This window comes from Cryptosporidium ubiquitum (genome assembly GCF_001865345.1).
Source record: "Cryptosporidium ubiquitum isolate 39726 chromosome Unknown contig_3, whole genome shotgun sequence".
NCBI classification, from domain to species: domain Eukaryota; phylum Apicomplexa; class Conoidasida; order Eucoccidiorida; family Cryptosporidiidae; genus Cryptosporidium; species Cryptosporidium ubiquitum.
In genome coordinates this window covers 26006-48145 of record NW_021639817.1, presented here as the reverse complement: position 1 = coordinate 48145, position 22140 = coordinate 26006, and the positions used below count along the sequence as shown (strand labels likewise).

Below are 22140 nucleotides of genomic sequence, written 5' to 3'. Positions count from 1 at the left end.
GAAATTTACGAAATAGTTGAAGATGAGGCTGACAAATGAAGAAACAGAGGAGTTTCAGAAATCATTTGCCCCGATTTCTTATGGCCATCTTTCTCGTCAGTTAGTAGAACACAGCTATAGTGAATTTTTGGATTTATTGGGACGTTTTACGAGCGACCCAAATGTGCAAGAAGAAGCAAAAACTTGTCTATGGGAGTATTCAGCGGAAGTTAGGGAAGTTTTTTTAAGGATGCTAGCAATTGGTAGTTTAAGCAGAATAGTAGAGGATATTAACCGAACAATTCAGCTTAGAGAAAGTTTGGTGTCAATGAGGTTTAAGCAGAGAAGGCTTGCATATGATTTTTACCCTGCACTAACAATGGTTGGCACTCCGAGCCCAAATGTAACTGCTGCAATGGATATGATATTACTTAAAGATTTTTGTCAAATGCCAAATTTACTAGAGGAGTTAGTATCTCAGCATGGAAAGCCTGTTATTGTACCAAAGATGAGTGAGATGCAGGAAAAACTAATTGAGAGGCAGCTTAGGGATGAATTCTTTATCAAATATGCAAATTCTGGTATTGTTAAGTCGAAAATAATTCATTTCGATGTAATCAAGGGAAGAATTATTTTGGAAAAGAAGTCTAGATTCTCTTTGACTTTGATTTCTGATTTGAAACAGTGGCAGGTAATTGATGCTAAGATAACGATACCGGAGATTTTGAGTTTATATACTGTGACTAAAGAACAGAATTTATCTTTTAAAGAGATTTTACAAGCAAGGATTTACTATATGTTTAATTGCAGAGAGGATGAAATTATTGAACCAATTCAGGATACCATAAAAACGGAACAGAAAGGCTCTGAGAGAGATTTGGATAACACAAATTTAAGGGAAAAAGTTGATAAATTTGCAGATGTAAAAGATTATGAGCAAAAGATTGATGTTTTAGGAGAATTGTACAAGACATCTAATATTATTACAGGAGATGTTATCCTGGAAATGTTTTTGGAGCAATCAATTCTAAGTATTAAAGATCGAGGTATTGCAGGTATTTACCATTCCGAAAGAAATGAATATAAATATAATAATGAGATTTATAAGTACATCGACATCTATTTATACAAGAATGTAGACATAACGAATTTGACAAATTTGGGTGATAAAAAAGGTAATTTTGACTTTTCAAAATATTCTTTAACTGGTATAGGTTCAAGTAAGACCAACCCAGGCCAAGCTATTATAAGGAGTATGAAATACGGTAAGAATGGTAAAGACATAATATTAAGATTTCTAATGGTGCCAAATGGAGATATTAAATGTATTTTATGGCCATTTTCCCTTTTATTCCAACATAAGAGCGAGCTTTCAGAAGATGTTAATTTGGTACTTGACATAATAAGTGAGGATGAAAGTTGGTTATATTTATGTAACTGGGAGAAGACAAATTATAATAACATATTGGACCTTTCAAAAATCTTAAATCATGTTTCAAATGTTTTAAGATGTTATTTACTTGAATTATACTCACTAAAGTTACAAAAGTATTTAGCGAAGAATGCAATTATTGAGAAAGATAAATACTCAATTACTATACGTCTTTTAGACTATAATGAATATGTTGTTAGTATGGATATATTTACAGGCTCTCTATTAATTAGAGATTCAAGTTCGGGTAATAACTCAATCTGGAAAAACTATCCAACTTATTATGAAAATTTGCAAAAAGCTTTACAAAGCAATACAAACTCATTATTTCAATTGTTGCCATGTTTACTTAATTTAACTAAATTCCAAATAATTAGAGATGAATTTTCATCTAACTACGGCTGGAGGCCAATATGCAGTATCCCCACACCTATACAAGAGTCCATTCTAACGGAAAGAAAACTGAAGATGAAAGAATTTTCTAAAATTAAAGACGAACAGGAAAATGAGGATGAGAGAAGGATGAATAAATTCGACGGGCTTCTAATTAATTCAACTGCAAGTGGTTCCAGTGTTATTGTTAACACTGTAATAGACAATGTTTTAACAATGACAAATTGCATGTCAAAACCCACTCAGAAAATTTCTTATACAGATATTTTGATGGAGAAAAAAGAGTTTGACTATTTTTTCTATCCAAAGAAGCGCCCTGATAATTCAAGAATTATTTACGTTCAAATAGATACGGAATTTTGTGTGATTCAAGCATTAAAAGTGTTCTTTACAAAGAATTGTCATTATACTCCAGAAATTGATAAAGAACTTTCCATTAATAACAGAATATATAAATTTTTGGGGAATCATAACTTTGAAAATAGTAACAGAAGCGATTACTATAAGGGAAAAGTTATTCTTGCAGAATTTGACATTAATTTTAATTCCCCTTCAAAAAATGATTTGTTAAGTTCAGGCGCCGACGACACGTTGAGCGGCAAAACTGCCAAATTGCATGTGCCAAATTTGCAAGTGGGAGGCAAATTGCATGCAGGCAATGCAGATGATAAAGATTGTGTATTGAAGTATGTGGGTTTTGATGAAATTGAAGTTAAAAAGAATGTTGGAGAAGTTTTAGACTTTTATTCTGGGAGTTTTGAGGCAAAGCATGGTGAAATTATAGAGTTACTAGAATCATTGCAAGAATCGTCGAATGACGGTTATTTTCCATTTAAGTTATATTCTCGATTAAACAAAAATGGTCAACTTGAATTAAAAAGTTCTAGTTTTTGTTTGGGTATTAAAGAGTACCGTTTATTTTTTCAACCATATAAAGATTTTGAAAAAGACCAGTATTTGTTGGGACTACAAGAAGGACTTTATTCAGATAGAATTCAATTTAAAATACAAGTCTGTAAGATCGGTTCTGGAAAGCTTCCTATTTTAAACAGATCAAAGGGTTATACTGGCATTCAGAAAGAAGAGAATTTATTTTATAGATTTATTATGGAAACTAATCAAAAGAGAGGTAATTTGACATTATTTATTGACGGTGAAGTTCCTGTTCCATTAATATGTAGCTTGAATAGTGAAAATGAAGTATTATTATTTGATGAAAATTACAAGATGGAATTTTCTGTCTGTGAGGAGGAATATAGCAAAAAATTAATGATACCAAAAGAATGGAGACTTGTTGAAACAATTTCCTTAACTATTTGTAATAATGCTTTGGCTGAAGAAGGATTTATGAAACTTTTTATTGACTATTGGTATCGTATTTTAAGATTTTTGCATAAATCATTAGAGACGATATATATGGCATATTATTCGAAACCAAATTATTCTAGAAAGGCTATTAATGAAATTGTTTCTAGAAAAGATTTTGTTTTAAGAAGAATTTTACCATGGGAAATAGAGCTGGAAATTATTCCATGGTCAGTTTTATTTGGTGATTCTTTGAGTAATAAATTGTTTCAGAGGCTCAATTACAAAGGAAGCTTAGTTAAGATACAGTTAATTGGTACATCTAGAGATGATCAAATTGGCTATGCAAATAGTGAAAATCCATCAAAGATGGAAAATGAAAAAGAGAGAGAATTTGATGGTATTAATTTTATAGGAGGGTTAGGAGGTGCGGAATATCTCAATGAAGCTCATAATGATAATAATGTGGACTCTAATGGCAATAAAAACATTGATAACTTGAAAGCCAGTCATAAAAGTTTGGAAAGTAAGGAATTTGTAATAGTGGATATAATAGACAGTTTATTGACAAATTCTCATAAAGAAATATACCAAAAGGATTTAAAGGACGCTTTTTATAATGATACTTTTGGAGAGGACGATAAAAATATGTTAAGTAAGGCATTCTGGAGAATGTTAAGGTCTTATGAGATTTCAGTTTCAGTTTCATTGATAGAGTCTAAATCAAATCCAAAGATTCAGAAAATACTGCTAAACGATGTTAATGGCCTTTACGACTCTTTAAATACATTATCTTTGAAAAAAATTGATGGGATTGGAAAATTCTTAATATCTTTTGGATTAAGAAAAATAGGAATGCACATCATGTTTTTGTTTGAGCTAGATCCAAAAGTACATTACAAGTTAAGGATTACTTTATTTGATGTTCGTAATCTTCAGTTAGGAGGTAACACAACACAACAATCAATAGAGGTAATAAATCACACGAGAAGATTGCTCGGTGAATTTATTCGTGTGGTTTCTTGTCAAATTATTGATTTTGAGACATTGGACCAACATGGGATGTATTTATTATCAATCTATGATCTTAATAACTATGACAGACTTGAACATATTAAAAGGAATATTCAGTATTACCAATCAACTTTTAATTCTGAAGGAGAAATATATTATTATCCGGGTTACTTCTTTCAAAAAGTTATATGTTCTTTATCACAGTTTTTTACATCATCATTTTATGTCTCAATTGCATCAGGAGTAACACAAAGAAAGTTAAACAATATGATGAGTTATTTGGCAAATAATGCTGAGGGTGGTAGTAATAGTGCCTCAGTTTCTCAACTAAAACAGCCAATACTGAATTGGTCAGGAGGAAACAGTAGTAATAATAATTTCAGTAATAATAAAGGAGGTGTAAATACTAATATTCAAAACAAAATCAAATTTTCAAAGTTTGATACTTTTCCAATTAAACAACCTATAATAGAGTTTACTTGGTTCTATAACAAAATGGCTTCTTTTGATGTAGATAGAAAACATATTTTAAGCTTCAATAAAAAATGGGAAAAACCTTCAAAATATCACAAAGTTCCAGAGTTTATTAGTTATAAATTACCGACTATTGAAAACAAAAGTAATATTATGGGAAATTCTGATATTGATTCACTTAAAACAAAAGAGGAAATTAAAAAAGAAAATGTTAATAGAGAATTTACTGAAAAGAGCAATAAGGCTGATTCAACTATTAGTAATACATTAAAAGATGAAGTTGTTTGTAGAGACAGTAAAGAAGAAATAGGAAAACTTTTTAAACAATTAGATGGTAAAGATGTAAATAAACATGAAATTTTTACCTGGCCCTTGGAATATGATGTACCATTTTTTATTACAACAAATCTGAGTAATAATCAAATTCATTTGAGTACTTACAATGCAAACAGCTCTATAAAAGAAAATAAAAGGAGTTTTTCAGAGTTAGAATTAGATGAAAGAAACAGTATGGATATTACTAACTTTGAAAAATCAGGCATTAAGTCTTCTTCTAGTTTTAATTCCACTTGTTGGTACAATAATAACAATAATAATTATAATGGTGATAGAGAAGACAATGATAATATATACATCAAGAGGAAAAAACTTGGAATCAATGAATTTCAAGAAATTTCCAATTCTGAAAATTTTTATTCAATTTCAGAATTAGAGAAATATAAAGAAGAATCTATTAAAAGTGTTGATTTAGATATAAAGAAAAGTAACTTGGATGATGAAAAAGATTTATTCATGTCTTACCTGGCTTTTCCTCTTGTATGTTTTCCAGATTATGTAAGAAGTGAAACAAACAAGGACCATATAATGATAATGGACATGTCGTATAGTTTAGAACTTTTTACAAGTCCAATATCAAGTGAATTTGATATATTGGGTCAGATTTTAAAATATTTTGGAAATTTAAGTCAATCACGTACTTTGGTTAGAATTGTTACAATAGCTTTATGCTCTTCATTAATGGTAATACGTGATGTTTCTGTACTATTAAAGTATCCACTTTTATCAATACAAGGAAAATTACCAATATATATTGATTTAGTTTGTCAATATGAAGATTTATTAGTACCAATAGATAAAGAGGAGAAGACATATTGTTTAAGAGGCTTTTTATATAGAATATGGAAATACAATAAGATTAAAGAATTGAATGGCTTTACTTCAATTGTTGATGAACAACCAAATAATGATTCAAATAAAGAAGAATTTATTAAAGAGTCTTGTTACATTGATATTTATGTTTCAGTAAGAAATATTCCAGTAAACTCTATAGAAGATATTGAAATTAATGGATGTAAAGCAAATCAGATATTTAAATCATTTATGCAACAAAATTTGTCTCATATGTCAGTTTTGTCAAATTTATTGGATAGATTATTTAATTCTCCATTTGAAGAGTTACAAAAGTTTCACTCTCCTAATGCAATACAGTTACTGGATTCTTCTCAATTAAGAAAAACTGGGAGTAATTTGGCAAAAGGTATAAGTTCTAATCACTATCCAAGTAAAAGTACTAGTAATTTGGGTATGGGAATTGGAGTTGAAATGAATATGAATGTGAATATGAATCAGAAGCCAGGTTCAGAGAAACCTAGTGACAATAAGATGAATTATTTATCATCAGCTTCTACAACATCACTACCATTGAATAATTCTCCACTTTCTTCTCCTGTATTCAATTCAAGTAATGTAATTAATACAGCGAATTATTCTAGAAACATGAATAATCAAAGCCAAAATATGAATTCAATGATTAATTTTCCTACAAATCAGAACCAAATTAGGGGTGGACAAAACTATAAAAGTAATTCAACTGGCCAAATTTCTGTTAATAATTTGATTGATGGAAACAAGTATCTTACAATTCCTTCCGGAAAGCAAATTCCTTATAGCAATAACAATAATAGTAGCAACAACAACAACAATATTAGTAGCAGTAATAATTGTAATAGTAACAATAACACTAGCTCTGCTAGTTCTAGTGGTCAAATTCAGCAAATTCAACAGCAACATCAACAACATCAGCAACATCAACAACATCTGCAACATCAACAGCATCTGCAAAACCAACATCAGCAACACCAGCAGCACCAACAGCATCAACAACGCCAACAACACCAACAACATCAACAAAATCAGCAACAATTACTTCAACTTCAACAACATCAATCAATACAGCAACAGCAACAACTCCATCAACAGCAACAACAGCAACAGCACCAACACCAACAACACCAACAACACCAACAACACCAACAACACCAACACCAACACCAACACCAACACCAACACCAGCAGCATCAACAACAGCAGCATCAACAACAGCAGCAACAACAACAACAACATCAGCAATACCAACAACATCAACAACAATTCTACAACCAAAGACACCAAAATCACCGAGTTTTGAGTTCTCAGCAGATACAGTATCAACAACACCACCAGAACCAACATCAACGTCAAAATCAGCATCAGAATCATCACCAAAACCAGCAACATCAACAACAACAACAATACCATCAAAACCAACATCAACAATTCCAACAACAAAATTACAACCAAAGCCAACTTCAGCAGCAGCATCATCAACAACATTTATTTCATCAGCAACAGCAGCAGCAGCAACAACAACAACAACAACAACAACAACAACATCAACAACACCAAAAACAACTTCAGTTGTTTCAACAGCGTGCCCAAAACCAAAGCCATTCCCAACAACAGTATCGTCAAATGTATTCTCAAAATAACTCTTATGTTCCCCGGAACAACAATTTCCAACATATAAATCATCAAGGTAGACAGTACCAGCAAAACAATTCTAACGAAGTTATTATGAATTCTGGATACAGCAGAAGCCAAGAATTGAATAATTTTGGAGGAGCAACAGGAATTAGTACTACTAGCCATAGTGGCACCTTAAATGGTAATAATTTAGGACACTCACAGCATCTATACCCTGTAAGTAACAATAATTTTGAAATTGGAGCGGGTAACATTTACTCTTCTACCAATATTCACAGTCAGCATTACCAATATCCCAAACAACAACAAAATTCTCAACAACATCCCCAATATCAAAAACAACAACATCAACAACAACATCAACATCAACAACAATTCTACAGCCAAAGACATCAGACACAACAGAGCCAATACCAGCAGCAAAGATATTCTCAAAATCAAAATTTGCTACATTATAATACAAACAACGTTAATATTAGACCAGTCCATACAACTGGAGGTAGTGCTCATCCTGTAACGGGAGCATCTGGAAGTTTACAAGGAGGTAATATGACAGGAAGAGTTCAAACAGCAGGAGGAAGAGGAAATTTAGCTTTAGTTGATAATCATATTCTTTCAAACCATCAAAATAATCATGACCAATATCACACACAGACACAAACAGATTTGGCGCCGGCGGGACATACAAGTTATTTAATGCAAAATTTTCAAGGACAAAAAGGAGGAGTTGTGAATGTAGGGAATATTGATAGATATATAACAGAAAGTGGCTATAGTGGAGAAGTTACTGGTTCTCAGTATTACGGAAGTCAATACCATCATATTCAAGATCATAATCAAATTAACATTGGTGGAGGAGGAGGAGGAGGAGGAGGAGGAGGAGGAGGATATAGAGCTGGAATTAATATTCAGGATCAACAAAGCCAGCAGGGTCAGATTCATATGAATGGGAATAATATTTCTGATATTAGAGGATTGGATTACAATTATGGAAATTATACTCAGTAAAAAAAAACAGAAAAAGGTAAATATAGAATGAGGAGATATAGCAAGGAATATAATTACAATCCTAAGTCATTTAATATTTGAAAAAAAAAATCTAAGTTACTAAATGAATGATAAAATTTGTGAGATAATTCATTTTAATAAAGAATATTCAAAGATAAAAGTATATTATGGTATATTTTATTCTAGGAAGTAAATGGATGTGAATATCAATATTAAATATGATTTGCACACACAGAAAATTTAAATAGTTGTAACAATTTTAAAAAGAAAAAAAAATTGAATAATATAATTTTATTTATGATAATTAAAGTTTTGGATAGACATTTTCTCTTTTATAACTTATCAGAAGAATGAAATATTTCACGAATATAACTACAAAATTGTTAATATTACTATTTTTAATTGAATGTACTATTTTGATAGATTTAATCAATGGGTTAAGAAATAATGTATTTGGTACACTTGATTCAAACATATTAGCAAATATTGGATTAGTTCCTACTCAGAGTTCATCGAATTCTACTATAGTTCTTACAACAACCACTACCACCACTCAAGCCACAACAATCGCTATTACTAGCACTAGTACTAGTACTAGTACTATTAGTACAGTAAATCCAACACAAACTGTAGGTGTTGCAACTACAGGAACTTCATTTCTTAGTGAAGTTTTTCAAAAACCATCATTAGAACAAATTAATAAAGATATTAAAGATATAATGCAAAAAGAATCTTCAAATAATAACCTTGGAATTTGTATATTCACAAGTAATCCATATTTAGATCTTGGATACAGAGAAACAAACTATTCAAAGTGTACTAAATTCTTGTTATCTTTTGAAACATGGCTAGATAGTAATGTAATAAATACTTTAATTCAAGAAGAAATGACAAAATTTGGAATGACAATTCCTTCTAAAAAGAAGTTCAATGTTCCGTCTTTGGAAGTTTTATTCAACGAGTCTTTTCTGCAAGTTTGCGTTAATTTTTTTGTTGAACTTGTAAATTCTGGATCACTATATATTAATAATAATGTATGTACTGGTACTAATTGTCATGACCAATTTAATTCAATATGTTCAACAGTTTCTAATTCTTATGGAAAATCTGCATTTGTACTTGGAAGTAGTGTTGTAACTGAAGTTGTAAATAGAATTTGTCAGGAATCTCGAAGACAGATTTCTGCAAAATATCCGACTTTAATTGCTTCCCCTTCTGATATAAGACCCGATAATGTTGCTGTAGAAGTTACGGAACCGATTCCTACATGATCTCTTTATCAATATTTTAATAAACCTACCAATTTTTTACTTAAAAATTTTATATTTACTATTATGTTTTCTTAGGAAAAAAAAACCAAAATATTATATTAAATTTTATGAACAAAACCTAATAGTTATAGCATTACTTTTTTATTTTAATTATGACTAATTTACACGTCATTTTTTGCATGTATGCATGCATTTCTATCTTGCAAAAAAAATCAATTTTTAAAGTATATTAGGTCTGGAAAAATAAATTATGATTAATAAAAAGTAGGAAAATTAAGTTTATACATTTAAATTTTTTGATAATAAATGACAAGTTTAAAAAAGTTACCTTTAATAAAATCTTGTTGTTTCTCTTTAAAATCAATCAGAATAAAATAATTCCCAATATTACATATTGACGTAATATATTTGCAATTACTATTATTATATGAATCATTACTAGAACTTAATTTGATGATTTTATCTTGTTCATCAAATGTCTCTGGAAAAAGTCGTAACTTAAAGTTACTACACTTTTCCTTTATCTCTAATAATATTAAAAGTCTAAATTGTTCATCTTGAAACTCTGCTCTGGATGAATTAAAAATATTTACTTTACTTGCAATATTATGAGAATTAAACTGCTTATTTCTTACAGCAGGAGTCAATTTTAATTTTGAATTTTTTAATAAACTAATATAATATTTTTCACTGAAATTACAGTTCAAAATTTTACCATTAATTTCTGTAAAAGAATAATTATTATAATTATTATTATAAATAGGATTCATAATGTTCTGAAAATAACTATCCAATAACTTAATATTTATTTCAACATTACTATATATATTTAATGTATAATTAAAACTTTTATTACTTTGATATTGAGTAATTACTAATATAAAATCTTTATCTTCTTGTAAGTCAAAATGATCATATTCTCTCAATAATTGAAAAATGTTTGTTTTAAACATAATTACATTACCATTACTATATATTCCTTGTATTATTGGCAATCTCTCTTGAGTGATTATTCTATTTCTCCCCCTAAATATGCTTATTGACATAAAAGGTATATTATTTGTATTTGATTGATTATAATTATCAAATTCATCCATTCTCAAATAATCTATATGTCTATTCAAAACAATCCAAATATCTCCAATATGACTAAAATTTTCATGATCAAAAACATCAGATTTTTTCCAAATTTTCGAAAACAAGTTATTTTTTGAATGATCATCAATTTCATGATAATTATTTGAATCAAATTTTAATTTTAGTTTTTTTGAGTAATTTATGTTTAATTGAGTTAATTTTTGATTAATTTTATTAAAATCTGAACTTTGATCTTCCTTTTCATCAAATAAATTACAATTATTCATCTTTAACTTGTTTAATAACTTACAATCAATAGATAACTTATACTGAGGATAAAAATATAATAAATGTAAATCATCTTTTAATATTGAATTATGTGAACATGGTGACCATTTGCCATGAACCTTTTTTAAATACTTTGATATTTTTTCTGGATCCCAAGCTAAATATATATGTGAAAACCATTTTAATATATCACTCCATTCAATCCAAAAAATTCCATTATCATGATTAACTTTGTATGTAAATTCATTTTCCAATATTTCTTCAAGTTCTTTATTCCATGTTTCTATATCATATTTTGAGAATTTACCTTTCCAACTAATTTTTCCCCATGGATTTCTCAATAACAATAATCTCCAAATAGAATTATTTTCTTGATTCACTAATTCAACAATTCTTAAAACTTGATATGCATGTTTTGTTACTAATCCAGTCTTTTTAGAAATCTCCTCTTTTGTAATAAACTTATATTCTGACTGGGAATTATCATCAATTTCATTGCCAAACTTATAAACTAATTGATTTTGATAGCTTTCAGACTCAGTAGCATTTAATCTGGTAAGATTTTCAGTATTTGAATTAATTTCATTTGTACCTAAAGCCATCAAGCAATATCCATTTTTTATTGGTTTTTTAATACGATTCCATAACTTTAAAAAATAGTTTTTATTTTTTTTTTCATACTTTGACTTAATAGAAATAGTTTCAGGTATCCATCCTGTTAAATAATATAAATCTATTGAAGGATTACTCTCAATAGAATCATACCTATTTGCCATTACTTTTAAATATGCTTTTTCTATTAATGTTATTCCATAGTATTTATTATTATCAAAATGAGATAATAAGCAATTATTTTGAGAATCAAGTGGAATTAAACTATCCACAAAAATATTTCTCCAAACTCCATTAATTAGTAACTTGCATGTATAAAGATACAATAAATCATCCAATTCATTGAAATTATTGGTACAATGAATTGATTGATTATCAATATGATGACTACTTTGATTTTGATTTTTGATTGAGAATTGGATTGGACTTATTATACTTGATAATAAATTAGAATCAAATTTCTTTTCATGTTCCAATAATAAAGATAATACGACAATAAATGAGCAATCCCCAATAAATCCTTGTATTATATTACTTGAGGTAAAATGTAAAAAATGATTATTTGGAAATAATTCTACGCTACTATTTAACTTTTTCCATCTGACTACCATTTTTTTCTGTTTCTTTGATAATAATAAACTTTTTACCATTTGCTCTACTATTAATATATATTGTCCCTTCAAACAAATTTCATTATTCCTTTCAATTATATTTTCCTGAAATGATAGTGGCTGATTGTACAGGATCATTAATAACAAGAATTGTACTTGGTTATGATCTAACTTTGTTAATTTTGTAATTTTGGTTCCTGTTTTCTTATTAGTTATAAGTGGAGGCAAAAAACAAGAATCATTAATGAAAGATGACTCTATTAAAATTCTACTTTCCATTTGATCTTGTTCGTTTTTTTTTAATTTCATCATACTTTTATACTTTTCCATTACCATTTTTTTAAGTTCAAATAAGTGATCAATCTTAGAATTCACATTTTCTAAAGAGTTCAATGAACTCCCCGATTTTTTTTTAAATAACTTTGTTATTAACATATTTTAAATTAATTGAGTTTAAATTATTTTTTAATATTGAAATTTTTGATCAGGTTAATATAATTCCATCGTTACCATTGACATATTTGATATATCTTATTTTTGGCACTTAAATATAATTCAAAAATTAAATAACTCCTTTATTCTAATTATAATTGCCAATTAAATTAAATAAATTATTTACTGCTAAAAAAACTGTCAAATTGTGCCACGTAAGTTATTACACGCAATTTTTACTTGCAATATACCGGTGTTTGTAAATACACGTAATAAATGAGTAATATTAGTTTAAGATAAATATTAAAATAATATAATCAATTAAGATAATTTATTATTATTAATATTAGTATTTAATAAATTAAAACTAAATTTTTAAACATTTAAGTTAACAAATTTTTTTTTTTTCAGTTTCCTTTAGTCAAAAATGTCAATTTCTACCATTACACACATTTTTTACACATACCAGACAACTTTTGGGCGGGTAATTTAATTTGTTAGAGATTTCAAATAAAAAAAAAATAAATAAAAATGGAAACTAACCATTTTTAAAATGAAAAGAATAGTAAATGAGAATTTATATAAATTTTGAGGCCTATTTGAGTTGGGTTCCTCCGAATATAAATTATACTTTGAGAATTTATTGATTTTTAATAAGTTTGTATTACTTTAAGAAAGTAATCAATCAAATATAAAAATGAAATTGTATACTCGTGACAGTGTAATTAAGCATATGTCTGAGATTTTTAGTGATATTCCTGATGTGATCATAGGAGATATTTTTGATTATTTAGTTAAGGAAAACCTTAAACTATGTAAAAAGTCTAATCATGCTAAAGGTAATAGTTATGAAAATGAAATGATTGAAATTTGTAATCACTTATATGAGAAATTATCTGAAATTTCAATTAAAGAAAGTTACAATAGCGAATATATTCATTTTCAAGAATCTTCAAATTCTTGTGACTTTGACCGATATAATCTGGATTTAGACAATAATATAAATTTTAATAGATACTTAAATTTAAATGTTTACTTTAATCAGATTCAAAATCATGGATTGGATTTTTACGAAAATGAATTTTTTGATCAGGATAATAAGATGTCATATTTATCAGTATGTTCACAAAATAAGCAAATTACTAATAATAACCTTAATTCTTTAAAAAACACTAATTTACAAAGAGAACTACTTATACTAAAAAAAAGACCTTGGAATATCTTTCAAATTCAAAGTGAGTTAATTAGCCATGAAATGAATATGTTTAGTAATATTTTAAACCGAATTTTCAATTCTCCAAGACTATTCAAAGTTAAAGAAAGCAAAAATAAGAAATGGCCTCCTGAGGGACCTGGAAATGAGTCGAGTTTAATACCAATTAAAGAAATAAATATTAATTCGAAAAGTAAGGAAAGTATAGAGCAAATAGAATTTATGCAAAATCAAATTCGGGATTTGAATTTATCTTTGGAATTAAAACATTCTGAGCTTAATCGAATTATAAATCAATCAAATATTAGTGAATATAAGTCAATTAAAATTCAAGAATTTAAAAAAAAGATTCAGTCAATTAAAATAGAAAGATTAAATCTTCAAAAAAGTCTCTTTAATCTTGTTTTTAACTCCCAAAATAGCTCCTTTATTGATTTCTTTTCAACCAAATCGAATCATGATTCTAAAGTTGTAATTGATTTACATAACTTTAATAGAAATGAAGCAATCAGTTTAGTTATTTTTAGTATTATCATGATCCTCAAGTATAGATTTCAAACTGACTTAGAGAAAGTATTCTCAAAAAATAGTAGTAATTTTGAAGTTAATCAACAAGAACTTGAATCTTCACAAAAATCATTTAAAGGAAATTTTATTGATATTTACTTTTGTGTTGGAATTGGTAATCACAATCATCTTAATGGAAATATTGACCCTCCTAAACTAGCCAGTTTAATTAGAAGAATTTCTTTTGCTTTAAATTTGACTTGGAGATTTGGTTCTATTGGATTTATTATTTTAAGAATACAAGACAATATAAATTGGTATAGATTTATCCAAAAGTTTCTTGAATAAGTTAAACTTAATTCATATCCAAATTTAATTAACTATAAAACCTGGACCATTCAATACAAAGTGTATTGAAAAATTTTCAAATATTACTCCTGGAAAAATATGTGGAGTGATTATAATTATTTGACTTTCTTTGTAATTAATTGATTTTTCTATCTTTTCCTCTATTTTTTTGTAATTAATTTCTGATTCTTTAACTTTTAATAACTTTTTAGTTTTCTCTTTATTTGTTAATATATCCAAAAGTTCCATTAATTTTATTTCTCGTGAGTTATCTAATCCTTGGTTTATTTCATCAAATAACTTGAATGAATTGCCATTACATAATGCCTATATACGGAAATTTTTTAAGAATTAATTTTCAAATATCTTCAATTTTTTTTATCATATTTAACTTACCTGTAAAGATAGTATAAACAAAATAGTACAAAGAGATTGTTCACCTCCAGAAATAGAGTTTGAGGAAAACAATCTAAGATCTTCATCAGGACTAAATCTGACCATTATATTTAATTTGGAATCATTTTCAAAATTTTCAACAAGGTAATTAAATATTGCTTCATTGTTTGTATCCATTGTATTACTCATAAATAACATAAAATTGTTAATAAAAGGAATTATAATCTTTCCATTATGTCTATCATCAATAAATCTCATAAAAACTCCAAAGCAATGTGAAGTTACATCTTCTATTATTTTCAATTTTTCAAGCCATTTGTTATAGTTTTTTCCAATAAATTCTTCATATTCACTAATCCTTTTATTCAAATCTTGGTTTTCCTTACTCAAAATCTCAAATTCCTGCTCTAAATCAGCCATTCTCTCTAGATTTGTATTGTGAGTTTTAGCTTCCAAACCGGTTATTATGTTAAATAAATTGTTATATTTTGTATTATACTCTTCATTTTCAAGTAAAATATCAAATAAAGTCAAATTCTTAGAATGATTACTTTTTGAAACCTTTTTAAAGCCCTTTCTTCCTACATTAGCCTCATTTTCTGTATTATCCACCTCCATTTCCTTTCTTTCACCAACCAATTGAATATTATTATTACTTGAGCTTAATGAATTTCTGAATGTATTATTAAGTATTTCCTCAAATTGTGAATGATCACATTTAACGAGTCCAAATTCAGATGATACCTGGTTCATCATTTCTATACAATAAGAAGGTATTTTCTCACCATTACTTGTTAAGGGTTTATTACCACTTATTATTGATGAAAAGAATTCAACACCGGGTACATTTATAATACTTTGATCATCATCCAAGCCGTTAATAGTATCATATTGGTCCTTGGACTCATTATTCTCAAATCTATTAGCCTTATAAAAAAACTCATAAATTGTTTTATCCGAGTTATGATTAGAATCTTTATTGAATTCATTATATTTCAGTCTCTTATAGTACTGACAATACGTTGAATAATATTGTAGATAAGAATCTATTGAAGCTTTTCTCTTCATTTCCAAAGTGGATATAATCTTATCATAATCTCCATTAACTTGATTCAATTTCAGTTCAAACTGTCGTATTTCATCCTTGTTTTGAGTAATTTTTTTCTGAATGGAGGAATAGTTAGTACTTAATTCAAAAACCTTTCCACTTAATTCTTTATTCTTTAAAAAATCATGAGTGGAAATTTCTTCAAATAGTATTTTAACTTTGCTTAACTCTTTAAATATACTAGTTTGGAAAGTATCAAATTCCGATGAATCCATTGGATCTTGACCCATAAATGCAGATCTAATGAGTTTCTGGTTCTTACTCTTAATTTCAGACTCATTTAAAGTATTTTCTTTCAAATCTTTTTCAAGAGAATTTAATTGTTTCTTCAATTTTGATATCATTTCATAAAGTGAAGGAATATTACTTATACACTCAGTAATCATATTTAGTAGCATAATTTCTCCATCATACTGTTCCTTTAATTCTACAAGTTTTTTATTAGATTCTTGGATTTTTAATTCTAATTGTTCAATTTCCTTCTGAATAGATTTTTCCTGTTGATTAATTTGATCCATCTCAAAATTCTCCTCTTTTATTATCTCTTTGTCCAATAATATCGTATTCATTTTATCTCCAAGATTTACCATTGAAATAGTTTTTGAATTGGGATTATAAATAGATGTGATAATTTTAAATAAAACTCCATTTTTTGAATGTATGTTATCTTCAGCATTTTGATTTGTAATAAACAAATGGACATTATTTGAAACCTTATTTCCAGGCTGATCATATTTTCTTTTGAACCAATCAGAAAGTTTATACAAAATTTCATCTTCCTGAATTTCTTCTGTTAAAGATGGATTATCAATAATAACACATGTAAAAAACTGTGCTGAAATTTGATAAAGTATGTTTTTCATATTCTCATCCTCAAATTCCAAGTGCTCATGCAAAAACCCCGTAATTCCTAGACTTCTTAATTCGTCATCCAACTTTGGGTATATTGGAGTTTTTGTGTTAGACAATGTTAAAACATTCAAACGATACCTCTCTGTTAATAACTTAACATCTTCTCTTTCTGAAACAAAATAATAGTGAAACTGTTGTAAAAATGCTTCAACTAATACTTGGAGTTTCAGATTCTTGACTGAAATATAACTTCCGATTGGGCCTATCACTTTCTTTTTAGGTAAATAATTCTCAAACCGAGAATGTTCATGTAATTTTTGAAAATAATTGAGTATATTTTCCCTTCTGGAATCCGATAAGGCTTTTTGGTTAACGTTTCTGAGATATTTTTGTCTTAGAATATTTTCTCTATTACTTAAAAAATTGATAGACTTGATTGAATTTTTCTTTTCAATAAGTTTTGATATCATAAACTCAAATTCTTTAATGTTTTTCTGTACAGATACTTTTTTTGAAGAAATATCACTTATACTTTCTCCTAATATCTTTCTCTTCTTTTCAGCAGTTACTTTATCAAAATTTTGAGGAAGATCTTCTTCATATAATTTGCATCTGATTAACTTTGGTTTCCACTCTTTTTCTAATTGATCAATGTAGTACTGAATTTTATTCTCAGTATCAGTAATCTTGTTCTGAACTGCAACAATTTTAATTCTATGTCTTTCAAATAAAAGCTTTGGATCTCTATAATTCTCTTGTAACTTGTTCGTTATGCCATCTAAATTATTTATTAAAGACTTGTATTGTTTATCCAGCTTTTCAAACTGAATGTTCTTCAAAAATTCCTCGTTATTCTTCTTAGCAAAATCAAGTTCTTTAAAAACTTTTGAAGACTCACTTTCTTGCTTTCTGAGCTCCTTTTTAGCTTCAGTAAGTTCTTTTATCACCTTCTTCTTTCTTTCATTTAAATTTATTAGATTAACCTTATCATTCGCTATATCATTCAAGGATTGAAAAAAATGAATCAAATAAATTCCCATCTTATGTAACAAATATTGTATATACTTAATTTCATTTTCTTTTGATTTGGATATCTCATTACTTAATTGTGATAATCTTGTTTCGTTATCTTTGAATCTTAACTTACAATCTTTTGAATCTTTGAAAATATCTAAAAATTGATAATATACACTTAGTAAGTTATTCTCCTGAAATTCAGACCAACATGCTGTGATATCAATCCTTTTGTTCTCATTTTGTGGATTTCTAGATTTTATACTATCATTTGAGATTATTCTTAAAATATCAATGAATATCTCTTGTGGACTCTGAGAAGCAAACTGGCTCACTCTTTGCTGAGCTAAAAATGCGATCATATTGTCCAATTGAATGTTTAGTCCTTTTCTCAAGGCTATTATGTCTCTTTCTAAACATTTTTTTCCATTCAATTTCCAACTTGATCTTATTTCCGTTTGTGAATTTAGCCGATTGGTCTTATTTGACTCTACAATTGTGATAACTCTTTCAATTTCGGATACATAACGATTTTCTTGCTCTTTTACATTCCTTAATGCTATATTTAGTTTACATGAAGTACTTCCGTTGCGAATATAAGAAGATAAGTAATGACCTCTTGCTAATATATGCGTATCATATCCCAACGAAACAGCAATTCCACAGGCTACACTACTTTTACCACTTCCATTCAATCCTGTTACAATATTGACTCCATTGTTAAAACAATACTTTGTTGGACCTTTTATATTCATCCAATTTTCCAGCTCTATTGAAATTAGTGTACCATTTCCAAGTTGTTCAGATTCTTGATTATTTTTAATAATACTTTCTTCCTCATTATCATATTCGCTTTCACGAACATCATTTCTTACTCTTCCTTTTTTGCTTAATCTAGTCATCAAATTTTTGGATGCTAACCAATACTACCATTGACTTAAAATAGACTAATCAACTTACTTATTCAGTCCCTAAACATATTGTTCAGGCCTTTGTAACGAATCAGGTGGGAAGAATAAAGGAAAAAATAAGGAAATTCAGCTAAAAATCCTTAATTACCTTTTTTAATTTAAATGATTAATTTAATTATTACACTTACGTGTGATTAATGTGGGTAAATAAATTTCATTTATAAAAATAAATTTTACAAATTGCATGAATACCGGTATAGAGTTCATGAATTTTTTTTAGGCGCCAAAATTCCTTTATGACGTAGTTAATATTAAAAGAAATTGCTAAATGGATCAAACTGAAAAAGTGAAAAAAATACACAAATAACAGGAAGTTGTAAATAAATTAATTGAATCTATTTTAAATAGGATATGAAATATTATTTATGGATTTTATTTTGATTTGTTTTATTATTTTTTACAATTTGATCGCTTTTTTTATTAATCTAAGATTAATATATATATTTGAGGATCCTGAAGATTCAAAAGGTAAGTCGATTATTTAGAAGTTTCCCTGTTTGTTTTTTCTCACTAGATCTTACCTAATTTTTTAGGATTTTTTAATCAAGCTCTGGTAACTAGAATAGTTGCAATTTTGGGATTACAGCTAATATGGGTAAATTTTATGTTGGTTCCAGTAAATATTATAAATGAGTATCCAATTATAGGATCCCAAGAAGTTAGAACAGTTAGTATTAGAGCGTTTTTTATGACAATAATGTATCTGAACATTTTTTTCACTTCATTGGTTATACCTTTCTCAATATTTTACTACGAAACTCAATTTGATACCAAAATTGGATTAAATAGATCTTACACTCCATATTTAGCTTCATTCCTATCTACTTTGGCTTGTTGGATTTTTATTGGAGGAAATTATGGGATTTTCAGAGAGATTAATTTAGGAAGAATTTCAAAAGAAACATGTACAAGGTTATCAATAATGGGATATATCAACGAAACTGATTGTACTGGAAGTGACATAATTCTGAATGGTACATTCTCAATAGCTACAGCTGGATTACTATTATTTATTGGCTATGCTTTTAATATTTTATTTATTGGAGTTGGAAGTGTTTTGATTCCAATTAATTATTTGTTCTCCATCATTAAGAGACCAAAACCTATTGATATTCACTTATATCAGAAAAAAAAGCAGGAAATATATCTAATTTCTCAGGCATTGTCTAATAAAGGAGAAGATTTAAAAAGAAGGTACGATGAAAGTTCTAAAGGACTTGAGTCAGAATTCTATATCAATACATATTTTAGAACATGGCACGGAAATAGGGTTATTAAACAAAAGATATACAAATATAAAAGTGAGGTTTTAGCACTAAGTTCATATTTTGAAAATTTAGAAGAAAGATTCAGGACCAAAGGACAAAATATCATTTTCATTGTCACTAAATTAACACTTATGTTCTTCACTTTACTATTAACTGTATCCATATATGCAACATTAATCATTCATATTGTTCTTAAAAACCCTCCAAATTATACTGGTAATCAATTTATTAATATGGTTTTCATAGCATTCTCACTAGTATTACCTGTATATATTGGATCATGTATATGTTATACTTGGAATGTAATGGCTAAAAAAGTATGTTATTGTTTACCAATACATGTATTAATCAAATCACAAACACCAATGAATTCCATCATTTTCATAATTGGTATAGTTCTAATTCCAATATCTAATATTATCTACATTACAAATTTATCCAATTCTTGGCTTTTCAAATCTGATCTTTACTATATATTCCTTCTAGCATCTAATACAAAACTTAATTATAAATTGATACCTAATCAAGTTCTTATATATAGCTTTTTTGGAGTCTCTATATTCTCAATAATAATACACTTACTTTCATTTCTATGGGATAATAGTATTTCAGTACAAGAAGAAGTCCCTAAGATACTGACTAAATATTTAGATACTCAAACCTCTAGTGACTCAAAAAAATAAATTATGAAATTAACCAATTAGAATTTGAACATAAAAACTCCATTACTAATATTACTATTTTTCAAGTTTTAATTTATACAAAAGTTTTTCTAGTCATGATACTATAGAAATCTTCAAAGCTAATTTCACCGTCTCCATTACTATCTGCCCTTTCGATCATTTCTCTTAGCTCATCATCTGTCATTGTTTCTCCAAGTTCATGTGCAACTCTCTTTAAGTTTTTTAAAGTAATACTCCCAGTTTTATCATCATCAAACATGGCAAATATCTTCTGAATCCCTTCTCTACTATCTTTATCACCAAGCTTTGAAGCAATTGCATCCAAAAATTCTTCAAAATCTATGGCTGATGACCCTTCCCTATCCAAATCTGCAATTAATTGATACATTGTTGGATTCTGGCTCTCAAATCCCAAACTTTGCATAGCTGCTTTCATTTCTTTTGGGTCAATTGTACCAGAGCCATCAGTATCAAATAAATTAAAGGTCTTTCTTATTTCCTCAATTTCATCATCAGTCAATCCTGGCCACTCATTTCCTCTCTTTCTTGTTGGAGATGTTCTTCTTTTCATTGCTCAAAACTGCCTTCAGAATGATGTGAAAAATTAACTATTTCTCTTCTTTTTAAATTCTCCCTTTTATTTCTTTTCTTATTAATTCGCACTAATTACCGTATTTCAATGCTTTAGAATTAGGAAAAAACCGCAAATCTTTTTTTAAAACTACCAAATTAATGTAAATTATTTCTAATTATCCGTTTATTTACTCTCAATTTATTTATTACTTTTTTTCTTAATTCCTATTTAATTACACTTTGTTTCCCCACATTAATATCTCTTACATGTTCTCACAGAATATTAATTTCTATTTTAGGCGCCATAAAAATGCCAAAATAGGCGCCAAAAGTCACCCCTCACAAAAAATCTTACATAATATATAAAGGAGCAATAACGAGAATAAAACCGGAAAAGAAAAAAAAATTGAGGGAAGGATTATTTTTGTTTTCCAAAAAAAAATAGCAGGGAAATATACTCAGATTTGAAATATCTCAATTGAAAGAAAAGTTTTAAAGTGATTGTGGCT

The 22140-nt window shown here is 27.9% G+C and overlaps 8 protein-coding genes across 8 annotated transcripts; 5 read left to right on the top strand and 3 right to left on the bottom strand.

Moving 5' to 3' along the window:
* Positions 1 to 22: 22 nt before the first annotated feature.
* cubi_03360 (uncharacterized protein) lies at positions 23 to 7404 on the top strand (the record flags this gene model as incomplete). Its single annotated transcript, XM_029020373.1, has 2 exons — positions 23 to 6635; positions 6680 to 7404. The coding sequence occupies 2 exons, from the start codon at positions 23 to 25 to the stop codon at positions 7402 to 7404; spliced, it is 7338 nt and encodes a 2445-aa protein (XP_028874817.1).
* An 85-nt stretch (positions 7405 to 7489) lies between these two features.
* Positions 7490 to 8407, top strand: cubi_03359 (uncharacterized protein; the record flags this gene model as incomplete). The annotated part of the gene is made up of 1 exon (XM_029020372.1): positions 7490 to 8407. The coding sequence occupies one exon, from the start codon at positions 7490 to 7492 to the stop codon at positions 8405 to 8407; it is 918 nt and encodes a 305-aa protein (XP_028874816.1).
* Positions 8408 to 8757: 350 nt separating this feature from the next.
* cubi_03358 (uncharacterized protein) lies at positions 8758 to 9678 on the top strand (the record flags this gene model as incomplete). The annotated part of the gene is made up of 1 exon (XM_029020371.1): positions 8758 to 9678. The coding sequence occupies one exon, from the start codon at positions 8758 to 8760 to the stop codon at positions 9676 to 9678; it is 921 nt and encodes a 306-aa protein (XP_028874815.1).
* A 287-nt stretch (positions 9679 to 9965) lies between these two features.
* Positions 9966 to 12701, bottom strand: cubi_03357 (calpain like thiol protease; the record flags this gene model as incomplete). Its single annotated transcript, XM_029020370.1, has 1 exon — positions 9966 to 12701. The coding sequence occupies one exon, from the start codon at positions 12699 to 12701 to the stop codon at positions 9966 to 9968; it is 2736 nt and encodes a 911-aa protein (XP_028874814.1).
* Positions 12702 to 13395: 694 nt separating this feature from the next.
* cubi_03356 (uncharacterized protein) lies at positions 13396 to 14766 on the top strand (the record flags this gene model as incomplete). Its single annotated transcript, XM_029020369.1, has 1 exon — positions 13396 to 14766. The coding sequence occupies one exon, from the start codon at positions 13396 to 13398 to the stop codon at positions 14764 to 14766; it is 1371 nt and encodes a 456-aa protein (XP_028874813.1).
* Positions 14767 to 14790: 24 nt separating this feature from the next.
* cubi_03355 (SMC like ABC ATPase) lies at positions 14791 to 19038 on the bottom strand (the record flags this gene model as incomplete). The annotated part of the gene is made up of 2 exons (XM_029020368.1): positions 14791 to 15093; positions 15163 to 19038. The coding sequence occupies 2 exons, from the start codon at positions 19036 to 19038 to the stop codon at positions 14791 to 14793; spliced, it is 4179 nt and encodes a 1392-aa protein (XP_028874812.1).
* A 434-nt stretch (positions 19039 to 19472) lies between these two features.
* On the top strand, positions 19473 to 21058 carry cubi_03354 (uncharacterized protein; the record flags this gene model as incomplete). The annotated part of the gene is made up of 2 exons (XM_029020367.1): positions 19473 to 19575; positions 19641 to 21058. The coding sequence occupies 2 exons, from the start codon at positions 19473 to 19475 to the stop codon at positions 21056 to 21058; spliced, it is 1521 nt and encodes a 506-aa protein (XP_028874811.1).
* A 73-nt stretch (positions 21059 to 21131) lies between these two features.
* On the bottom strand, positions 21132 to 21629 carry cubi_03353 (centrin/caltractin; the record flags this gene model as incomplete). The annotated part of the gene is made up of 1 exon (XM_029020366.1): positions 21132 to 21629. One exon carries the CDS (start codon positions 21627 to 21629, stop codon positions 21132 to 21134), a length of 498 nt encoding a protein of 165 aa, XP_028874810.1.
* Between the last annotated feature and the right edge of the window lie 511 nt (positions 21630 to 22140).